The following is a 22,714-nucleotide window of genomic DNA, read 5'->3' as shown; positions in this document are numbered from 1 at the left end:
CCTCCCCACCTGTCAGGGATTCTGCTCCTTCTCTTCGGTAAGAATGATACTTACTACCTGTATCGCTTCCTGTGCACATAGGTTTTCTTCCTTGTTATTTGTCTGTATACATAGTAGATCTGCATTCCTGTTTGTATTTCAACTACGTGGAATGCATAGGTAATTATAATCTATCTGTTGGATGCATAGACAATTGTAATCTTATAATTCATACATAGCTTTCTACAAATCGGTACAGCATAAGTTTAATAATATGTATCTTAATTTTTTTAAAAAAGGATACTTGACTGCCCACAGAACCCATGAATAATATACAGCAGCCAGTCACGATGGACAGTATTTTTAATTATATCCAGAAGTTCGCCGTTCCACACGTACTTCATATAAGGCTCACTACAGATCCCAAATACACCTGAAAAATAAGAGTTGGTATCAGAAAGATAAGGAAATTGGTTGACATTCGTTTTTAAGTTCTTAAACTTTTGTTTTTAATTTCAAAATGCCTGATCAATATCATTGCTGTTTTCAGTAGATATAACTCATCTCGTTGCCCAGAACACTGTGCTGATTCTGTACAAAGTTAAAGAAAACACACATTTTCTGATCTGTGAGTTTTTAACCTAAGAGAGAAGAAAACAGCTGGGAAATTAAGGAGAGGTGTACAAATACATGAATAAGGCCAAGAGACAGCAAGGACTGCAGCTGGGAGCATGGCTCTGGTGTCAGAGTGCCTGGGTCCAAATCCAAGCTCTGCCTCATCAGCAGGGTGACAGGTGTGACCAAGAGGGTTACTTACTCCCAGTGCCCCTGTTTCCTCATTTGTGCCTGTATCCTGGGATTGTTATAAAGATGAGATAAGTTGATAATGTACATAAAGTGCTCAGAACAAGTCTGGTGTCTTACTGATACTTCCATAAGTGGTAGTTGTTATCATATCAAGCTTTTTCTATACAACAAAACTAATTTCATCAAGCATGATTTCAGGATATCCAAATAAATTTATTAAACATCAATGAGTTTTACAAAACTTATATAAAGTACAAAATAAAACAAGTATATTTAAAAGATAATGGCTTAAAAGATCGTTAACAGTTCTGGATAGAGGCAGTCAATACTCTTCTCAAAACATGTATGTTAAGAGTGTTTATATACTATGACAAACACTTTGGTTTTATTCATAAAAACTAAGCCTTCTCTACCTCTTCAATGACATTACACTGAGCATGAATAATGGATTGGAGTCCTGTCTTTGCCACTTACCAGCTCTGTGACCTTTGGCAAGTTACGTAACATCTCAGAACCTCAATTTTCTAAACTGTGAAATGATGGTAGTAGTCACCACAGAGATATTATTCAGATTAAAAAAATAATATATGCAAAGTGACTAACTTGCTGCCTGACACATTAGAGATTTTTTAAAAATGTATTATTTTCCTTTTCTACCTACCCCGATACCTATTACCCTCACCCTCTCTTTCCTATCAGTTTCCCCCTGTGTAGTAGGAGAATAATGCATCCCTCCCCTACAGAAAAGATGTCTATGTCCTAATCACCAGAACCTGTGAATATGTTATGTTACAATGCCAAGAAGGAATTAAAATTGCAGATGGAATTAAAGTTGTTAATCAGATGACCTTAAGATGGGGAGACTATTCTGGATTGTCCAAGTGGGCCCAATGTAATCACAGGTCATTATAAGTGAAAGGGGGAAACAGGAGTGTGTCAGAGTGATGTAATGTGGGAAAACCCTCGGCTGGCCATTGCTGGCTTTGAAGATGAAAAGGGCAAGAAAATGGATTTTTCCCTAGGGTCTCAAGAAAGGAACGCAGCCTTGCTGACACTCTAACTTTAGTCCACTGAGACCTCCTTTGGACTTCTGACTCCCATAAGATAATATATTTGTATAGTTTTAAGTCACTGAGTTTGTGGTAATTTCTTATAGCAGCTATAAAAACCTAATACACAGTTATTCATATCTATCAAGTAGAACTGCTTGACAGATAGTAAAAAATTAAGTAGATTTCAGAGGCTTAATTCAGATCCCAGAACAGATATTCAAATTCAGATGTGAGATGAGACATAGTGCAAATTTGGTAATACTTTTAGCTTTTCTATTACTAAGTATGATATTTAGAAGAAATGATGTGACAAATATTCAGGCACACATTATTTTACCCTCCACCTGTCTCTAGGGGTACAGGTTACAATCCAGATGTCTGAACCATGGCAAATTTACGTGATCTAGATGTTTTGGGGTAGGGAGGGTGCACTGGGTTTGGCCTTAGCTCAAGAGATATTCAATCTAATAAACTAACAAGAGTCAAGGCAATAACAGAGACGGCATTCAGTCTAAGTAACAGTCTAAGTCTTCTTAGAGTGGACCAGAACCTTTGGCAAAATGCTAATAGAGTACAGCCTCTTTCTGTGTGTCCTGTAAGGACAAACCTTCTGGAACTTACATTCTACCTCTGCACTCACATCTCCATCACTATATAGAAGGCACACTGAGGAAGGCACCCAAAGACACTACTAACTTTTTATGTTTCCATAGTAAGCCCAATTCAGTTAAACTGTCTTAAGTTTGAAGCAATTCCTTCACAACATTAACTCTAGCAATGTCTCTGGCTTTAGATTTCTAGACCAACCCCCAAATCCAGGGATAAAGGTACCAATACTATTCTGTGACTGGTTAGTCCCAGATGTCCAGGGCCACCCTAGACTAGTCACACACACGTCCTGCAGTAATCCCACAATGGTCTTGACAGAAGCAGGGCTTGTGAGGGACCAGAGGGGCAAGTTGAGACCAATCAAAGTCAGAACAGCCTCTGACCTATTGCAATGGTTCCTCTAGACATTGGCCTTGTGATCTTAATCTCTAGGCCTCAGTTTCCTACTTAGCCTTTATTTCTTCAAAGTAGCATTATACCTACTGAGCAGAGTTTTTATGAGGATTAGAGATATGACATATAAATGTCTAGGATACAATAGGCAAGCCATGGTAACTGTTTTCTAAAACTCAACCCATACACAATTGGTCTCTATGAAGAAAAATAAGGTGGTGATGTGTATTCTCCAATATTTAAAAAGAAAATTCTCCATTCAAGGACTAAACTGAATGTATTCCATAAAAGGTGCATGAAATTTTGCTAGAAAACATCAGTATACAATTTTCTGGCTTGCCCACAAATGAAATTCATTTGGTGATGCATGATCTCTATAAAAATGAATTGGTCAAGTTCCTATACCTGAAACAACCTGATATAAGGACAAAGAGCAAAGAGGAAAGGAGAAATATGAGTGAATTTAATGAGATGCCGTTTCATAGATGCCACATTAACATATATTGGATGTGCTGAAAACCACCTACCGCTTCCACCCTGTGTAATTAATCCTTCATCTTCAAAGATGTCGAAACTCTCCTGGCGAGTCTGGGTCGTTTCTGACTTTAACATCTCCAGGGGCATACGCAAGACAGTGAGATTATATTGAAGTGAGTGGGACAAATCATAGCTGTAACTGAGAAAAGAACTGAAACTTAATAAGAATTAGAAAAGCAAAACATATTTCATAGTCTTGGCTCCCAGAAGGAATTAAAACCTATGAACTAAATTACTTAGCACCTGTTAGTCTCCTTGGAAGCAATGCTGTACAAATAAGCACATTAAAACACAGTAAACCATGAATATAATTAGAAATTAAAAAATCACTGCATGACTTAGGCATTTGCATAACTAGAAATATACAATACAATGTGAGTAACCTACATTAATTGATTTGCAGTGTGCATTTTTTGCTTCACACTGACATTAATCTAACTTCAGGGCCTTGTACAAAGGGGTCACACTCTCATATATATCTGAATGGAGTACTAAAAATGTTACAATATCCACTGCAACAGTACATGGTCTGTACTCTAGTTTACCTATGAATGAAAAGAATTCTATTAATTATTACTGGTGGTACAATAACTGACTTAGTAATAAAACAAGAATAAGCAAATAACACAAGCCATCACGGTAAAATACGTTTGAAAAGCATAATAGTCATCCAAAAAATTGTAACAGTCTGTGCAAACAAAATTTGCACAAAATTAACAATTTTTATAAGTATCTCTAGCTATATATTTTTAGCACAGAATTTCAGACAGTACCTAGAATTCTTTAGGTTTACACAAATTTGAAAGTATTTTAGTCGTATTTTAAGACGGTTACAATTTTGTCTGGAGACTCACATACATATTTTAATTATTTCTTCCTCAATTTATTAATTATCAAATTATTGATTTACTATTTATTTGTTTGAAATTGATTGATTTCATCTGTGAAATTAAATTTGACCACATCTGCTTGATAGAGCCATTAGTTTTACTAGCATCTAATCTCACAGGGGTAAAATCTGTATTAAAAAGTTGGTTTTGGGGTTTCCCTGGTGGTGTAGTGGTTGAGAGTCTGCCTGCCAATGTGGGGGACACGGGTTCGAGCCCTGGTCTGGGAGGATCCCACATGCCGCAGAGCAACTAGGCCCGTGAGCCACAACTACTGAGCCTGCGCATCTGGAGCTTGTGCTCCACAAGAGAGGCCCGCGCACCGCGATGAAGGGTGGCCCCTGCTCGCCGCAACTAGAGAAAGCCCACGCACAGAAACGAAGACCTAACACAGCCAAAAATAAATAAATTAATTAATTAAATTTAAAAAAAGTTGGTTTTTCAATCGCATTTACAAGAGCATAAAAAATGCTTAGGAATAAATTTAACGAAGGAGGTAAGAGATCTGTACACTAAAAATTATAAGACATGGATGAAAAAAATAAGACACAAATAAATGGAAAGATATCCAGTGTTCATGGAACAGAAGAATTAATATTGTTTAAATGTCCATACTACCCAAAGGCATCTATAGATTCAATACAATCCCTATCAAAATGCCAATGACATTTTCCACAGGAATAGAAAAAAAACAATTCTAAGATTTGTATGGAATTACAAAAGACTCCTAATAGCCAAAGCAATCTTAAGAAAGAAGGACAAAGCTGGAGGCATCAAACTTCCTGATTTCAAACCTTACTGCCAAGCTATAGCATTCAAAACAGTGTGTTACTGACATAAAAAAGACACCTAGACCAATGGAATAGAGAGCCCAGAAATAAACCCACTCCTATATAGTCAACTAATATTTGACAAGGGAGCCAAAAAGATTAATGGAGAAACGATAGTCTCTTCAATAAATGGTGCTGGGAAAACTGGGCAACCACCAGCAGAAGAATGAAATTGGACCCCTGTATTACACCACTCACAAAAAATTAACTCAAAATGGATTAAAGCCTTAAATGTAAGACCCAAAACTATAAAACTATTAAAAGAAAACATAGGAGAAAATTTCCTTGACACTGTTCTTGATAAAGATGTTTTTTGGATATGACACCAAAAGAGCAAGCAACAAAAGCAAAAATAAACAAACTAAAAAGCTTCAAACTAAAAAGCTTCTGCACAGACAAAGAGAGTCAGCAAAATAAAAAGGCAACTTATGGAAGAAAATATTTGCAAACCATCTAACTATTAAGGGGTTAATAGCCAAGATACATAAGGAACTCATACAACTCAACAGCAAACATACAAATAATCCAATTTTAAAATGGGCAAAAGACTTGAATAGACATTTTTCCAAAGAAGACATACAAATGGCCAACAAGTGCATGAAAAGTTGCTCAACATCACAGTAGAGAAATGCAAATCAAAACCACAATGAGATATTACCTCATACCTATTAGAATGGCTATTATAAAACAAACAAAGAAACAGTAAGGGTTGGCAAGGATGTAGAGAAAAGAGAACATTTTGCACTGCTGGTGGGAATGTAAATTGGTGCAGCCACTATGGAAAACAGAATGAAGGTTCCTCAAAAAATTAAAAATAGGGCTTCCCTGGTGGCTCAGTGGTTGGGAATCCGCCTGCAAATGCCGGGGACACGGGTTCAAGCCCTGGTCCAGGAAGATCCCATATGCTGCGGAGCAACTAAGCCCGTGTGCCACAACTACCGAGCCTGCGCTCTAGAGCCCGTGAGCCACAACTGCTGAGCCCCGTGCCACAACTCCTGAAGCCTGCATGCCTAGAGCCCGTGCTCTGGAACAAGAGAAGCCACTGCAATGCAAAGCCCACGCACCGCAACGAAGAGTAGCCCCCGCTCGCGGCAACCAGAGAAAAGGCCGCGCACAGCAACGAAGACCCAACGCAGCCAAAATCAATCAATAAATAAAATTAAATAAATTTTTGAAAAATTAAAAATAAACTACCATATGATCCAGCAATCCCATTTCTGGGTATATATCCAAAGGAAATGAGATCACTATCTTCAAAAGAGGTATCTGCTCCCCCACGCCCACTGCAGAATTAATGACAACAGCCAAGACATAGAACAACCTGAGTCCATTAACAGATAAATGGATAAAGAAAATGTGGCATATATAAATAATGGGGTATCATTTGGCCATAAAAAAGGAAATCTTGCCTTTTGCAACAACATGGATGGACCTGGAGGGCATTATGCTGAGTGAAATAAGTTAGACAAACAAAGACAAAGACTATGTTCTCACTTACACGTGGAATCTTAAAAAGCTGAACTTATAGAACGAGAGAGTAGAATAGTAGTTGCCAGTGGCAGGGGGAGGAATGGAGAAATGTTGGTCAAAGGGTACAAACTCTTAGCCATAAGATAAATAAGATCTGGATATCTAATGTACAGAGCATGGTAACTATAATTAACAATACTGAATTATATACTTGAAATTTGTTAAGGGAGCAAATCTTAAATGTTATCACTACACACACACACACACACACACACACACACATACACACAATCACAACTGTGTGATGGGATGAAGGTGTAAACTAACCTTATTGTGGTAATCATTTTGCAATATATACATGTATCTATACATGTATCAATCATCACATTGTACAACTTAAACTTACATATGTCAATAATATCTCAATAAAGCTGGGGGGTGGAGAGAAGTTGGGCTTTTACTTTTTTTTTTTTTTTTTGCGGTACGCGGGCCTCTCACTGTTGTGGCCTCTCCTGTTGCGGAGCACAGGCTCTGGACGCACAGGCTCAGCGGCCATGGCTCACGGACCCAGCCGCTCTGCAGCATGTGGGATCTTCCCGGTCCTGGGCACGAACCCGTGTCCCCTGCACTGGCAGGCAGACTCTCAACCACTGCGCCACCAGGGAAGCCCCGGGCTTTTACTTTTAACAATCAATTCTTCCTGCTTTATTCTAGCTGAATCATAACAATGCAGTATAACCTTTCCAGAAGTCTTTAACCTCATATTTTTACTTATGGAATGACTTGTTCAGAACTCAGTATGGGGATGCAGACGAAGCTGAAAAGGGTGAATCAGGAGAAGACCATTTCTAACAGTACCACTGAGCTTCAGTAATAACTCACAGAGACTATAAACATAATTAAGCAATAAAGGCTGAAAAGCAAATGATGGAAACAAATACAATGGAAATATACTTTCAATAAACATTGGTGGAAGCAAAAATTATTTCTTTAGGAGCCCTTCACTATACTATTGCTAAATTAATTAACTGTCTTCGGTTTCACATCAATGAAGACATAATCCACTCTACACAGTAGACAAGTTTTTCTTTATTTCATAAAGAAATGGTTAACTATATTAACAGTTTAAAAATAAATTTAAAGTAATGCAAAGTACCCCAAAAGTATGTAACACCAATAGCTACAACACTCTGGGTCCCCTTCTAGTCCCATGACTCAAGTCCTTATTGCTATATGCTATTTTATGTTCTACTTTTGAGTTTGGACATTATAGCTGAAAGAAAGTTATTTGGCTACATGGAAAATTCTATTTACCTGGCCTACATATTGGTCACATCATCAGTGGTATAATATTTTATCATGATGCTCTGCTATACTTTGCTTGCTTATTTTTCAATTATCGATATTTGGGTTGTCCCTGTGTTTGTTGGTTTGCTTGTTTGGGCCATGATAAATAGAGAAGCTATTAATGTCCCTTTACAAATAAGGATTAATATTTTATCTCCTGATTTATTACCTTCAGGCATATTTTCATATATACTTAATGCTACGTTCCTCTCCAGGAAAGTTAGTAATTTACAATGCCAGTAGCGGTATGTTGGTATTTCAACAGTTCTTCTTATTTTGAATTTATTTTTACCTAATTTTGCTAGATTGTTAAATTGAAAACTGTGAAACTGTTACAACTCTGTATATAGACTGAATGCAGATTTCATTTTTGTAGTTCAAAACTAAAAGATAAGAATATTTCCTTAAAATTCTAATAAAGATGATTTTTATAGTGAGAATAATTACAATTTATCCATTCAAAATTTCAAATATCAGATTTTTAAAAGGAGGAAATACTTGTATTTGTACTATTTTAGATGAAAAACTTTGGCTATTTTAAAAAAAAGAATAACTGAAGTACTACTGATTCTGTTTTTACCCTATGGAAAATTATATAAACATTTAAGAGAATGATAAGAGCAAAATTCAGCTCAAACATACCTAAAGTAAAAATTGCTGGACAGGTCCACATTTTGAAATATTCGTAGATACCTGAAAAAAAATGATGACTATAGTTAACAACCTGATGACTATAGTTACCACTGCTATATGATATACATGAAAGTTAAGAGAGTAGATACTGAGTCCTCATAACAAGGAAAGAAATTTTCTTCTTTTTTTTTCTTTTTCTTTTTATTGTATCTATATGAGATGACGGATGCTAACTAAACCTACTGCAGTAATCATTTCACAATATATTATATCTAAGTCAAACCATTATGCTGAACACCTTAAACTAACACAGTGATGTATGTCAATTTTATCTCAATAGAACTGGGGAAAAAAATGACCAAAAAACCCCAAAGCATACTGCATTCACACAACACCATTATTTGTTCATAGCTTAACATATACATATATATACCTTTATATTTGTAAATACACTCATTGAAACTGAGAAATTCAATCCATAACTGGAGAAGAGATTTCAACTGGAGCAATTTCTAAGTATCCTGATCATCACTTGAGACCCTTAACTTTAGTTTGACCGCTTCCTCATCACTGATTATGCCAGAGAGGGAAAGTCATGCCCTTACATACATAGGGCGCTTAGACTTTGGGCAAGACAGAAGTAAATACTGTTCTTGTTTTCACAATATGCTTTGAGGTTGGAGAGAGTAGAGGAACAAAAACAAGCAGAAATGTTTGTGGGTCACCATAATTTTAAGCTGCAAAGTTTTTTTAAACTGAAAAAAAAGTGCAGAATAAAATGTCCATGTATCTACCACTCAGGATTCATAAATGTTAACACTTTTTCATATTCATTTCAACCTTTTAAAGACACTGATCACAAATGGGTATTGAATTTGTCATATATATATATATATATATATATATGAAAAATATATATATAAATATAAATACATACACACACACACATTTTTTGGCCACGCCGTGCGGCTTGCGGGATCTTAGTTCCCCAACCAGGGATCAAACCTGTGCCCTCGGCAGTGAAAGCGCGGAGTCCTAACCACCGGACAGCCAGGGAATTCCCTCAAATACATTTTCTACATATATTAAGATAGTCATAATTTTTCCCAACAATATTTTAACACGGTGAATTGCTCTAGCAAATGTTATAATGTTGATACAACCATACATCAGAGGGGTAACATCTACTTATCATTTTGTATGAAATGTTTTATGGTACTTTATTTCCTAATATCATACCAAACATTTTTACTTAAATGCATTATTGGATTACATAGTTTTGTAAGTATGGTAAAAGTTTACCTATCCAGTAATAGTATAAGTCCACCTATAACAAGCTATTAAAATAATTGTATCTTATTCTGGATTATTCCATTTACTATACAATATTAATCACAAGATAAGTTCATTCTTTAAAGATAGTCGTATCACTATATAGAAGAATGTCATTTGTTTTACTATTCTCATAAAGATGAGGCTTATAAATAATATAAACCTCTTTAATTTTTCCCCAACCCTTGGATTTCTATGCACTGGCCTATCTGAATCACTTTTTTAAATTAATTTATTTTTTATTGAAGTATTGTTGATTTACAATGTTTCAAGCCTACAGCAAAGTGATTCAGTTATATGTATATACACACACGTATATGTATATATATACTCTTTCAGATTCTTTTCCATTATAGGTTACTACAAGATATTGAATATAGTTCCCTGTGCTATACAGTAGATCCTTGTTTTTTATCTATTTTATATATAGTAGTGTGTATCTGTTAATCCCAAATTCCTAATTTACTGCCCCCCCCCTTCCCCTCTGGTAAATTTGTTTCTTATGTCTGTGAGTCTATTTCTGTCTTGTAAATACGTTCATTTGTATCATTTTTTTAGATTCCTCTCTGATTCACTTTTATTCAATATACTATGCCTGCCTATAAGCTATAAGAGACATAATTTTTTTGTTAGTATAAGACAAAAGTCCACTCTATCTGGTAAACTCTACTTACCCCTGTGTAAACAAATTATGTTTTAAATACTCCACTTCCAAATACCAAAGACAATGCCACAAAGGTCCAGAAAACCACTATCTAAGAGGGTCTTAAACAAGAGAGCCACACCACCTTTAAATTCCAGTTCATGTATCTAGAACAACACCATGAAAGTACTGAGTGAAATTAAAACCTAAACTGTTACCTTCCCTAAAAACTTATAAGCATACCTAACTTTGTTCCATTTTAACCTTTATAATATTAAAATAAACCAATTCTAGTCTTTTCTCTATCATTTTATTAATTTATTAATAGCCTTTCCCCACATGCCCAAGGTTCCAGTAATTTCCCCCCAAAACTTTTTAAAGGTTTCAAATCCATAGAAAAATTGGGGGAAAAAATAGTGTAATAAACAGCAGTATATCCTTCACCTGAATTCACTGTTGAACATTTCTCATTATACATTTATACACACATACATTCTCTCTCTTTAAATATACATGTACATTTTATTTTTCTAAACCATTTACAGTAAGTAGCAGACATGATGAAACCTCAGTCCTAAATATTTTATTTTATATCTATTATGAACAAGGACAATCTCCTGAGTAACCACAATATCATTATACACCCAACATTTAATACTGATCCAATATCCCCTAGTATATAGTCCATATACAAACCGTTCCAGTACAGTCCTTTATAGCTGTGTGTGTGTGTGCGCGCACGCACGTGTACATGAGCATGCACGCACATGTTTTAATCCTGGATCTAACAGAAATTCAAGTGTTGCACTTTGTCATGTCTATTCTAAACTCTAGAACAACTCTCTGGCTCTTCTTGTGTTGCACGACATTGACATTTTTGGAGGGTCCAGGCCAGTGTCTTACAGAAAGTCCCACAATATGGATTTATCTGATTATTTCCTCATGCTTAGATTTAAGTTAAATATTTTTAGTAAGAAAACTACACAGGTAGTGGGCGTCCTTCTCATTGCTTCACGTTAAGAGGTAAATAATGTCAGTTTTGTCTCATTATTGTTGATGCTGAATTTGATCATTTGGTGAGTATGTTTGCCATTTTTTTCTCTTTGTAAATAATAAAGATAGTTATGGAGTATGGTATGTGGAGACTGAGTGAATATCTGTTCCTCAATAATAACCTCTCACCTAATGGTTTTAGGAGCCATTGTTGATTCTTGCCCAAATCCATTGTTTTAATGGAGGGTTTTTAATAGCACTTGAACAAAAGCTGTAGCATTCTGAGCCAGTATTTTACATTTTAACATAACATTTATAATCTTTTGACTATGTTTTATTTTCTAATTGGTCTACCAGGTAAAAAAATAGCAGTTACCACCAGTACATACCTAGCTTCATCAGGATGAGTAATACGTACAGAATCATTGGGTATATAGATCATATTTGTATCTTCAATCTTATATATTGCATGACCTCCAATATCTGCCATCTTCCTCCTTTTGGTTATTAACACAATATAATAGCCTTCTAAAAACCTGACAAAGCCTACACAACAAAAAAAGAAAGATAAATACATTTCCTAAACTTAGTAATGCTTTTAGATACATGTTTAAAAGGCAAAAGACTTTTGACACATTTCCTACTTTATTATTTCTATGATTTACAGCCATACAAATTTTCGGTTGTCTTAGAATGATTCTCTAGAAATATTTATCTCACTTAAAAATATTGCTCTAAACAACCTGATTAAAGAAAGACCATATGTATTAATGTTCAGTAGCACTAAGTTCTCAGCAACACACTAGTTACCGCACAGTCTTGGTTAAAAATGTTCTGGCTCCCAGAACTTTTGCTTTGGGAGTTAAAACTAACTCTCTTGGTTGGTTGGGGGGAGAGGGAGGGGAACACTTCTGAACTGGTTACGTCAGGAGCTCAGCAGAGCCTCTCCCCAGTGAAACAACCACAACTGGTAAAAATTATAAAAACAAAACAAAACATTGAAAGTTTCTGGAAATTCTCCTAATGGCATACAGCAAGTGGAGAAACATTTATTCAAGAAAATCTACTAGATCTTGGAAAGAACAGGAAGTCTGTGACATACGAAACATCATTTGTTTCCCTTCTACACCCTTCTCCCAATTCAGTGGGACAGAATATCTACTCCCGGCAGGTGTTGCCAAAAAAGACAGTACCCCTTCCTCCCTCCCCAGCTCTCAGTCTAGAGCCTTGGTTTCTGCTCAGGAGGTGCAGGGCACCAGCATTTCCCATTCCTTCCAGCTCTGTGCTGCAGACGCTTTATTCCAGGCAAGCACATCTGAAAGTGGGGGCTCCTTTCTTCTACCCAGTCCTACTTGCAGAGTGGAGGCTTTACCCCAGCACAAATACTGGATCCCATCACCCCCACTCACTGACAGAGTGAGTCAGATACGGTCACTTACAGCTGACTGCCCATCAGAAACAGTAGAGGCCAGAGGGCTGTGGGATAACATATTCAAAGCACTGAAAGAAAAACTCAACCAAGGATCTTATATATAGCGTAACCATTTTTCAAAACTAACTTTCTTATGTGCATGTGTGGGTGTACTCACTCTCTTTCTCTCTCTCTCTCTGTTACACTCTATAAAGCCTGAGCTAGGATCTTGGTGCTATAAATGGCTGCTCTAGATTTGGCAAATACTCATTGTCTGTGTCTTGTTATTCTTAACTGACAAAAAAGAAAATCAGTAATTGAACATATTAACATAAATGAGCCAAAATATATAAAAGACACCTCATGGATTTTATGAACCTGGCTACTTCTATTAAAACCATGAAAAATACTTATATTTGAGAGATCCACAAAGCACATTTTTAAAAAATGTTCGTTTATGCTCCTCCCCACCTCCCCTTGGAGACTAGCTAAAAATTCCCTGACTAAAGCTAAAGGATTTAAGATAGGAGAAAAAGCTAATGTCAACCTCATTAAAAGTTAGGAAGCAGTTATCCTTTTAGAAGGCTAAAACCTACAAAATTAAGGGGCTTGGGAGCAGCATAAAAACACCCAAAAAAGAGAATCTAATTGGTTTTAAATAATAAATATTCCCAAGATGAATGAGTTTCCCCTTTGTTCTTGCTATATATTTACTTTTTATAGAAAAAAAACCTCTCTATAATAATTTCTTCCAACCTGCATTCCAACTGAATTTTAATTTTATGTTTTCAGCTCTATTTCATCCTACGTGTCCCTTCATAATTTTGATGAAGTAAATATACTGCACAAAAGAATATTTTCTACCAGCATAAAATGCTTTCAGCATATTATGAGATTATTTTCTTTTTCCTTTTTACTACCAGTTGGAAACGTCACTCCTTTTTAAAAGGTTCCTATCAAATATAACCAACAATTAAAAGGCTTTAGCTTGGCATAGACCTCTGTCAAGAGTCAGCCTATTCATCGTTTTAACATACTGAAAAACAGAACAAGTTTTTTCATCTTCATTCTACATACTTCTGATCCCAGACCAATTTCCCTGAGTGTTTCCCAGATGCCTAGATGACAGTCATCACGCAAAAGTGATTTCTCTCTCTCTGAGTAAAGGCGGCTGTGTCATTTGAGTTGGAAACCAAGCAAAGTAAATAAAAAAGGACAGTGTGAGAGGATGGAGTGGTGTGGAGTTCTGGTGGCTGGAGAGGACCCACAAGCCCACCAACAGGGAAGAGGGCAGTATCCTGCTGGGAGGTCACCGTGTCAGCTAGTCACTATCTTAAAAGCCTTCAGGGGGCTTCCCTGGTGGCGCAGTGGTTGAGAGTCCGCCTGCCGATGCAGGGGACACGGGTTCGTGCCCCGGTCCGGGAAGATCCCACATGCTTCGAAGCGGCTGGGCCCGTGAGCCATGGCCGCTAAGCCTGCGCGTCCAGAGCCTGTGCTCCGCAATGGGGGGAGCGGCCACAACAGTGAGAGGCCCGCATACCGCAAAAAAAAAAAAAAAAAAAAAAAAAAAGCCTTCAGGGAAAACAGCACTCTGGCAGAGAAGTATCAAAAACCACAAGGAACCAAAGTGACTCTCTAACACCAAATCTACTGTTCCCTTACTAGTCTGAGGCTCACACTTTATTGTTGTTTTCCCTGTATCTTGGATCTGCAATCTATTTCTAAGGGTGTTGCTTTAAAGAACAACTGAGTCCATCACTTAGTCTGCTATAATGACACATTGTACTAGCAGCTTACAAGAGTATCTTCTGACAGGTGACACACGCAGAAAAAAGACATATATCAAAAGGGGCTGGATGGTCCCAGAGCTGAGAGTAGTAAGGACTACAGGCCACCAGCCACCGACTCCATCTGCGTGCCCCAGGACCAGATAAAACAACTATGTGAGGGATGCTCATGATCCCATCCCGTGGTCTCCCAAGCCTCCTGCTGGCTGCCAAATAACAATGGAGCAGGTCAGAAATGGGCAAGGTAGCTATAGGACAGGATCAATCCATGTCTGGGGACCAGTAATGGTCCCTGTGCTTTCGGTACCAGCCCATGAAAAGACAAGTAAACGAATTGAAAGTAAGGGTTTAGAAACATCTGAGTTCATGATCAATGAACTTGCCTTGAACAGGCAAGACTAGTTTGGGTATTACTGAACTTATGTGATGAATCACATGTGGCCCAAGCTGAAGACAAGCTATGCACAGTAGGATCCTGTGTTGGTCTGTGACACATTTCTGGAAAAAACTGGTTGGTCCTTTACTACAGATAGTTGAGAAGCACTGCTCTAGATTCTTATAGATTGTGAATTAAATTAACCACGATAACAGTCCAAAACATCCCAGCCAAAGTGCTATTCACAAATTAGGCATGCTGAAAAAGTTGAGAGAAAATATTTCAGTCACAGAAGACAACCACTCTAGTCCTTTCACACATGTATTATTTTGACAACCAGACTATACATTTTTCAAAGATAAGCATTTTGTGTTTTGCTATTTCAGTAGCCCTCATTATTTCTAAGGCAGTACTAGACAAATCATAGCCTTTTATTTACTCCCTATTTACTCTTAAAGATTCTAAGCTTTATTTACATGGTTGAACTGGAATACATAAAGTGCACTGCCCTGAAAATAACAAATGCTTACTTAGTACATTACTGTGTCACTCTACTGGTAGGTTAGTCTTTTAGTGACTTCACCATCCAAGGACAGTCTCAAAGAGGCCTCAAATTGCGAGAGAAATTGCTACCACAATACCTAAGAATGCCACCTAAGAGAAACATGGAGACACCTTCAGCCCTTACCCAAAGTTTATTAACTAATACTTGTGTATAAAATGAGTATCTGGTTATAAACTTGGTCATCAATTGATTAAAATAAAGCTTTGGTTTTATAAGCTTAGTTATCAACAGATTTAAAATGAGGCAAGGATGAATTGGGAGACTGGGATTGACATATGTACACTAATATGTATAAAATAGATAACTAATAAGAACCTGCTGTATAAAAATAAATAAAATAAAATTCAAAATAAAATAAAATAAAATGAGGCAAGGAATATTGCTAAAAGCAAATATGCCCAGAACAATGAAGAATGATGAAAGTACCATTACAACAACACAGTACAGCATCTAGAGGGCACTTAGTGTAAAGGCAAACTGCCCAATACAACTCCAGAACACCCGAGGGCAGCTATTTTTAAACATAGGTCAATACCTGATCTTCAATTCGTTATACTTAATCATCAAGGAAGGTTCAATTTTGAATAATTAACCCTGGCTAATGAGGCATTCAATATTACATACACTTTAGGAAATTTCCATTTTAAAAAGCTGTAATAAAGTATCAGCATTTAAAGGAATGAATTTAACCTATTAAGTAACTAATTAAGCCTACTGTATTTGAGACACATTTTACTTACAAGTTTTTTTTTAACATATAAGTAACACTTAAAGTGGAATTTAACACATATGGAATGTATGAAATTTAAACATATGAACTCACTTGACATACACCGACATGCACACGCCCACAAACAGGTACCCATTAAACATGAAACCTCAAGGGATTTGTCAAGACTGAGCAGAATGTACAGAGAAGGGGCCAGTCCTATGGAGAGGAAATCAATCACACCTACCACTCTCAACTTTCCCTGGCAGCTGCCTAAGGCACAAAATGCACCTAAATGGATTACACATTGAAGGGCTATGAGAGCACACGGAGAAAAATGAACTGCAAATACGGCGGAACATGAATGATCAAAGTCTCAACAAATATAGGGTCACCAAAGAGAAAGTACTAATCAAAAAAATGAACATGAGAATATGAAACTATATAACATAGTTCAGACCATATTAATTTTGTTAGCATCTATAGACACCAATCACTCAGTCAATATTGCATACAGTCCAGTAGGTTTAAGAAGCAGAGAGATAATTTTGTAAGTGTTAAAAAAAAAAAAAAGACTCAAAATAAGGCTCTGCCAACAGGGAAGCTGAGATACAACTGCCCTCTGCTTGGCTTCCAAGGTCCCAGTGACCTGGCCTCACCCAACTACTTGCCAGCATCCCAGGACCCATGGGCATCTTCATGCCCGCACCTCTGCTGTTGCCCCTACTGGAGCTCTCTCCTCCCTTCCCCACATCCATCCAAATCTTGCTTCTCCTCCAGGGTCCAGCCTGAGTCTCATCATCTTCAGGAAATCTTTCCTTGTCATTCCAGGTCCAAAAAGTCTACCTCTTATGTAATCTCCAATACCATTTACCTTTGACTACACAGCTGGGCTCTTAATTCCAATCCTGGAGTTGTTTTCATATGCACTGGGTTTTGTCCCCCATCCTAGTCCAATCATCTTAAGACTCCCCGGGACAAACCCATGGTAGAGCAAAGACAGGTTTACTGACCCACTAAGGACAACACACCAGAAGAACTGTGAGGCATCTCACAAATGCCCCACAAGCCAGACCACAGACTACTTAAAGGCCAAGGCCATTTCTATATTTGTTCATGAATAAATATAGGCGTTATTATAGGATTTGGGGACACGATTAGGTAAAATTTAAACAAAGAGACTCAAACCAAAGCAAGACTGTATGTAAAGAGATAAACATCAAGTCTAGATTGTGAAGCAGACTCGTGGTCTCATTTCTTTGAAAGCAGCAAAGTTAGCAGAGCTGTAGACTGTTGTGTCCAGAAACCCCTTATCTGAAACTCTGCATGAGTTGTCAATCGAGGCTGCTTCTCTGTGTCAAAATGACTTAGCTCATACAGGCAAGAGGGGCATGTTTTCTCTTACTGACACAATTTTAAAGAGCAAAGTTTCTGATAGTCTGTGATTTTAGAGAACAAAGTTTCTCAGTGAGTAAGAAAGCAGTTGTCATTCAGAGAAAGGGGTTATGACACTTTACACTGTAGCATGTCCTTGGGAGAGATTCCTCTTAATTTAAAAGCTGGTTTTACCTGTATCTGTTTTTCCAGCTGATGTTTACAGTCCAAGCCAATTTTTACTTTTTCATTCCTTGACAAGACAGACTCCTTAAAGGTCCACACCATCGCTACATTTGTTCCTATCCCACACAAAACTGAACACAGTCCTAAGCACATAGCAGATGCTATATAAAGGCTGTTTGATACTTGGCTGATAGATAATTCAGTTTTAAACAACCAAAGCCACAGAGGATGGGTCATATTTATAAACCTATATAAATATAAGCCTTGCAAACTATCTTCAAGGAGTCTATGTAGGAAAAAAAAAAAAAAAAAAGAGGTAGTAAGAGGGATGCATGTTTCTTACCTACAACACCAAAAGCTGAAACAGCTCGAAATAACCCAGATGATCCTTTCTGTCCCATCTTTGTCCTATTTCCTAGATCCAAGCGGCCAAGAAGTTCTCGCACTTCTTGCTGAGTATATACATGCTAGAAATAAGCAAATTTAATCTGTAAGGTTGTGCTCGCTTTTTAGGTTCATTATTTAGTTACCCCTGAAAATTAGAAGTTGCCTACAACTTTACATCATTAGCTATTTCAGAGAAGTATACATAATAGTGCAGGACTAAGGTACAATTTAAAAAAGCCAACAAATTCTTTTTTTTTTAACATCTTTATTCGAGTATAATTGCTTTACAATGGTGTGTTAGTTCCTGCTTTATAACAAAGTGAATCAACTATACATATACATATATCCCCATATCTCCTCCGTCTTGCGTCTCTGTCCCATCCTCCCTGTCCCACCCCTGTAGGTGGTCGCAAAGCACCGAGCTGATCTCCCTGTGCTATGCGGCTGCTTCCCACTAGCTATCTATTTTACGTTTGGTAGTGTATATATGTCCATGCCACTCTCTCACTTCGTCCCAGTTTACCCTTCCCCCTCCCCGTGTCTTCAAGTCCATTCTCTACCTCTGCGTCTTTATTCCTGTCCTGCCCTAGGTTCTTCAGAACCGTTTTTTTTTTTTTTTTTTTAGATTCCACATATATATGTGTTAGCATACGGTATTTGTTTTTCTCTTTCTGACTGACTTCACTCTGTATGACAGTCTCTAGGTCTATCCACCTCACTACAAATAACTCAATTTCGTTTCTTTTTATTAAAGCCAACAAATTCTTTAACGTTAGCAGTTAAGGGTGGTTCCTGGATCCCAGGCTGCTGTACTAAAAAGGTGTATCAAAACCTTATCTTCTGGACAGAGATTCAGAGATTTAAGGTACCCACAGACAAGTTTCAAGAAATCTATAAACCCCTTAAAATTGTATGCAAAGTTTTGGTTAAACGTGCATATGTGCATTTTTATGAGAAGGCCCATAGCTTTCCTTAGATTCTCAAAGAGATCCCTGATCAACCACTCCTACCCACAAAGAAAGCCAAGAATCATTACATTATATTAATAAAAACTCCCAGATGGTGTGTGTGTTGGGGATGGGATAGGAACCACGACACCCAGGAGTACAGGAAGTCACAAAATACAATTTATCTAAAATTATTATAACATAGAAAATAGCTTTGCAAAGAGCTTATGTAAAATGGCTTCCAAACTGTAGCTACTAACATATTTGAAAAACCAGGCATCTACATGGATTCAGAAATATTCACAGACAGGAACCTCAATACAAAGGGTCAGTTAGGTGCTCTCATTTGAGAGTTAAAATTAACTGGTCAATTCCACCTTATTGTATTTCCCTTTTGACTAAAAGCCTCATATTTTTGAGCCACCTGAATTAAGTCTGTATTTCCAACTCTGGATAATATAACATCTGGATAAGAATAGCTTAACATTTCTCCAGCAAGTGATCAGAAGAGACCCTACCAGTCCTTTGTGACTTCAAGTAGCTTCATATTAAAGCAGAGTAATAAATAATCTCTTTGGCGGATGAAATACTAAGAATTATATTGAATCCTTAAAATGGAACTCCTTTAAGAAAATATATTCATTATCTTACCCAAAGAGTTTACTTTGTAAAACAAATCAAAATGAGGGACAAAGTGTAATTCTGGCATACTTTCCGACATCAGTAATTTCCAGAAACCAGATAAAAGATTCAAATTCTAGCCAACCATGAAAAATTATAATTTTTAGATGTATGATAAAAAAAAAGTATATGTCACTAGAAGCTGTAAGGATATTTCATATCCTGTAAACAACAAGTACAAGTTTCTGTTTGTATTCAGGTTTTCAAGATACTTACCCTATCATCAATTATTACCAAATCTTTTGGTTCTGTTCTATCAATTTTCAAAACACGATATTTTGTTTCTGCATGATTGCTCCCAACTAGAAAGTATCTCTATAAATAAAAAGAAATGTCATTAGTTTTTTAAGGCAGTTTGCCTTATACACATTTTATAGTCACTTCAATTTTTTTAATTAAATACAGTAAAGTCAGGTTACTTTTTAAAAGAAATATTTCTGTTAAGTATAACTGGCAGATTAAAGAAAGGCTGATTCTAAAAGGTCAACTTTAAAATTGAAATATTCGTAGTGGTGTCATGATAAGCATCAGTCTGATATTTAAAATGTACCCAGTAACCAGGCCAGATGAATTTAATTATATTATACAGAGATTAACCTGATTGGAGACTCATGTTTAAACTTTACCAGGAAGCAGCAGCTCTGGTAAGAATTAGAAAGCTCAACACATAATTAGGAATGCTTACACAATTATAGCTAATTGATATAAATCAATATCAAATATTGATATTTTAATCAAATAAATCTTTACAAATTTTCTGTAGAAGACTAAAAATGACTTTAATATAACTATAAAAATCCACCCCTAAGTCCTATAAAAGATTAAAATGAGTGTACTTTCCCAAATGGCTTTTTATAGATAAGCTACAGGAAATAATTAATATTCTTTCTTTTCTGACACACTTCCTTGGAGTGTGTGTAAAAATACAGAAAAATAATCATCCTATATTCAAAGAAAATGCTTCAAAGAAAATGCTAAACCAGATGAATAAGTTTTGAATTGTGTTTAAGAAAGTAAGTAAAACTCCATTAGGAAAAATAAATTAAAGATATATTGCTTCAAAAAAGTCCTTTGAAGTGACACTTTTTCAACACTGCAAAAACTGAGAACACCTTGCTACCATCAACTGGCATCTAACCATCTCATAAGTCACATAGATACAGATACACAAAGCAATTAAATAACAAATAAGATTCTCTAGATTAATGGCCAAACTGAAGTATGTAGACCACAGGATCTCAGAGCAGGAAAGATTAATGTTGGGTACTACAGATGCAGAAAACGTCAGAGGAGTTAAGACTTGAATTAAGCCTCAAAGGATGGGGAAGATTTTTTAAAGTAAGAATTTATAACAGAAGATATGTACAACAGAATATAAGCACTTGGTTATATTGTTTTAATGCTAAATCTGTAGAAATAGATGGATTTTTAAATTATTAAGTATATATCTGTTTATAAAGATCTGACCTAGACTTCCAGATTATAAATAACAAAACTCTGTGTTAAAAGATGATGGCTTAGCCCAGACTTAAGGGGAAAGCTAACCAAAATACTGAATCCCTCATCTCCTAGGGAGAGGTAGAGTCTGGATGACGGTACCAATTATCATGAGGTAGAAATAGAGCAATTATAATAAAAATTAGTAAACTAATTCGAGACATCCAGTGACCAGGATGCACTGGGGAAGCAGCTAGAAGGGCAAGGACACAGTGAGAGGGAATAAGTCCAACGTTCTCGGGATGACCTCAGCGAATTCCTCCCTGAGACCCTACCCACCCCTGAGAGGAGAACAGGGTCACCAGCCTAATAAAATCAACCTCAGAAGAATGGTTTGTAAACTATACATGTTTGTTAGCAGAAAAGGGAGCCACCTTCTTGAGGACTTGAGGAAAAACAGTTCCCAGGAAAGGAAACAGCAAGTGCAAAGACCTGAAAGGGGAAGAAGCTTGGCGAGTTTGTTAGAGGAACAAGATCAAAGGAGAAGATGCTCATAAAACACCTAACACAGTGAATAGTGTTCAATACAAAGAAGGCACTCAATGAGTGTTACTTCCTTTTCTTTGCTTTACTTTTTAAGATGTCAGCGAGCCTATGCCATTGTATTTGAGAAAAAGATCCCCAAAAGAGAGGAAAGAAGAGATACCCCGGAGGGAAAAAAGCATATGCAACACCAGAATGGAACCAGAGTGGGAAAATGCACAAATCTATTAGTAATCTGTCTTTGTCCTCAGGAGAGATGAGCATGCAAATTAACAACCATGAACAACAGCGTGCTGTAATAGACGTCTGAACTGGACGTGATGACAACATGGGAAGGGCACTTCACTCATTTGGGGAGGGTCAGAGCAAGCTAGCCAGAGAGGCTGGTATTGTCCTGATGCTGAGTTTGGCCTTGAAGGACCTCCAGACAGGACCTGATGTACTGAGCCAAGATAGGGCACGTGACACCCACCCCCTCCCGCCTGCCCCCGCCAAAGAACATTTGCTTATATCTGAATTTAGCACTTCCTCTGAGCACCTTGTCCAAATTTGTTTGGAGCAGGTCTGCCCCCTTCACCTAAATATAAACAGCTCAGGAGTCTGGGGCTAACCCCCTAACCCCTGTGGTTTTAAATTCTAGTCTAGTAGCACAATCTGGTTCCACAGGCACTGGGTAAATGTTAAGTGAAAGAACAGCCACTCACCACGGACTAATCATTTAATCTGCTGGGTAACTTTCTACAACATTTACACTAACCCACCTTGTTTGGTTCCCTACACAGAAAGACAGCCCTTTTAA

General features: G+C 37.0%; 1 protein-coding gene across 7 annotated transcripts in view; it reads right to left on the bottom strand.

Moving 5' to 3' along the window:
* Nucleotides 1-22,714, bottom strand: part of FIG4 (FIG4 phosphoinositide 5-phosphatase) — a 130,595-nt gene that overhangs the window by 86,474 nt on the left and 21,407 nt on the right. For all 7 annotated transcript variants that reach the window (XM_019929572.3, XM_073789498.1, XM_019929568.3 and 4 more), the window contains exons 2-7: nt 20,152-20,250; nt 18,264-18,387; nt 11,902-12,058; nt 8,554-8,604; nt 3,368-3,516; nt 284-412 (exon numbers count right to left, since the gene is read on the bottom strand). In XM_019929572.3, the coding sequence (XP_019785131.1) occupies nt 284-412; nt 3,368-3,516; nt 8,554-8,604; nt 11,902-12,058; nt 18,264-18,387; nt 20,152-20,250 (709 nt within the window). The remainder of the gene's footprint in view (nt 1-283; nt 413-3,367; nt 3,517-8,553; nt 8,605-11,901; nt 12,059-18,263; nt 18,388-20,151; nt 20,251-22,714) is intronic.

Source organism: Tursiops truncatus, chromosome 12, assembly GCF_011762595.2.
Source record: "Tursiops truncatus isolate mTurTru1 chromosome 12, mTurTru1.mat.Y, whole genome shotgun sequence".
NCBI lineage: Eukaryota > Metazoa > Chordata > Mammalia > Artiodactyla > Delphinidae > Tursiops > Tursiops truncatus.
This window is presented reverse-complemented; position numbering and strand designations above follow the sequence as displayed.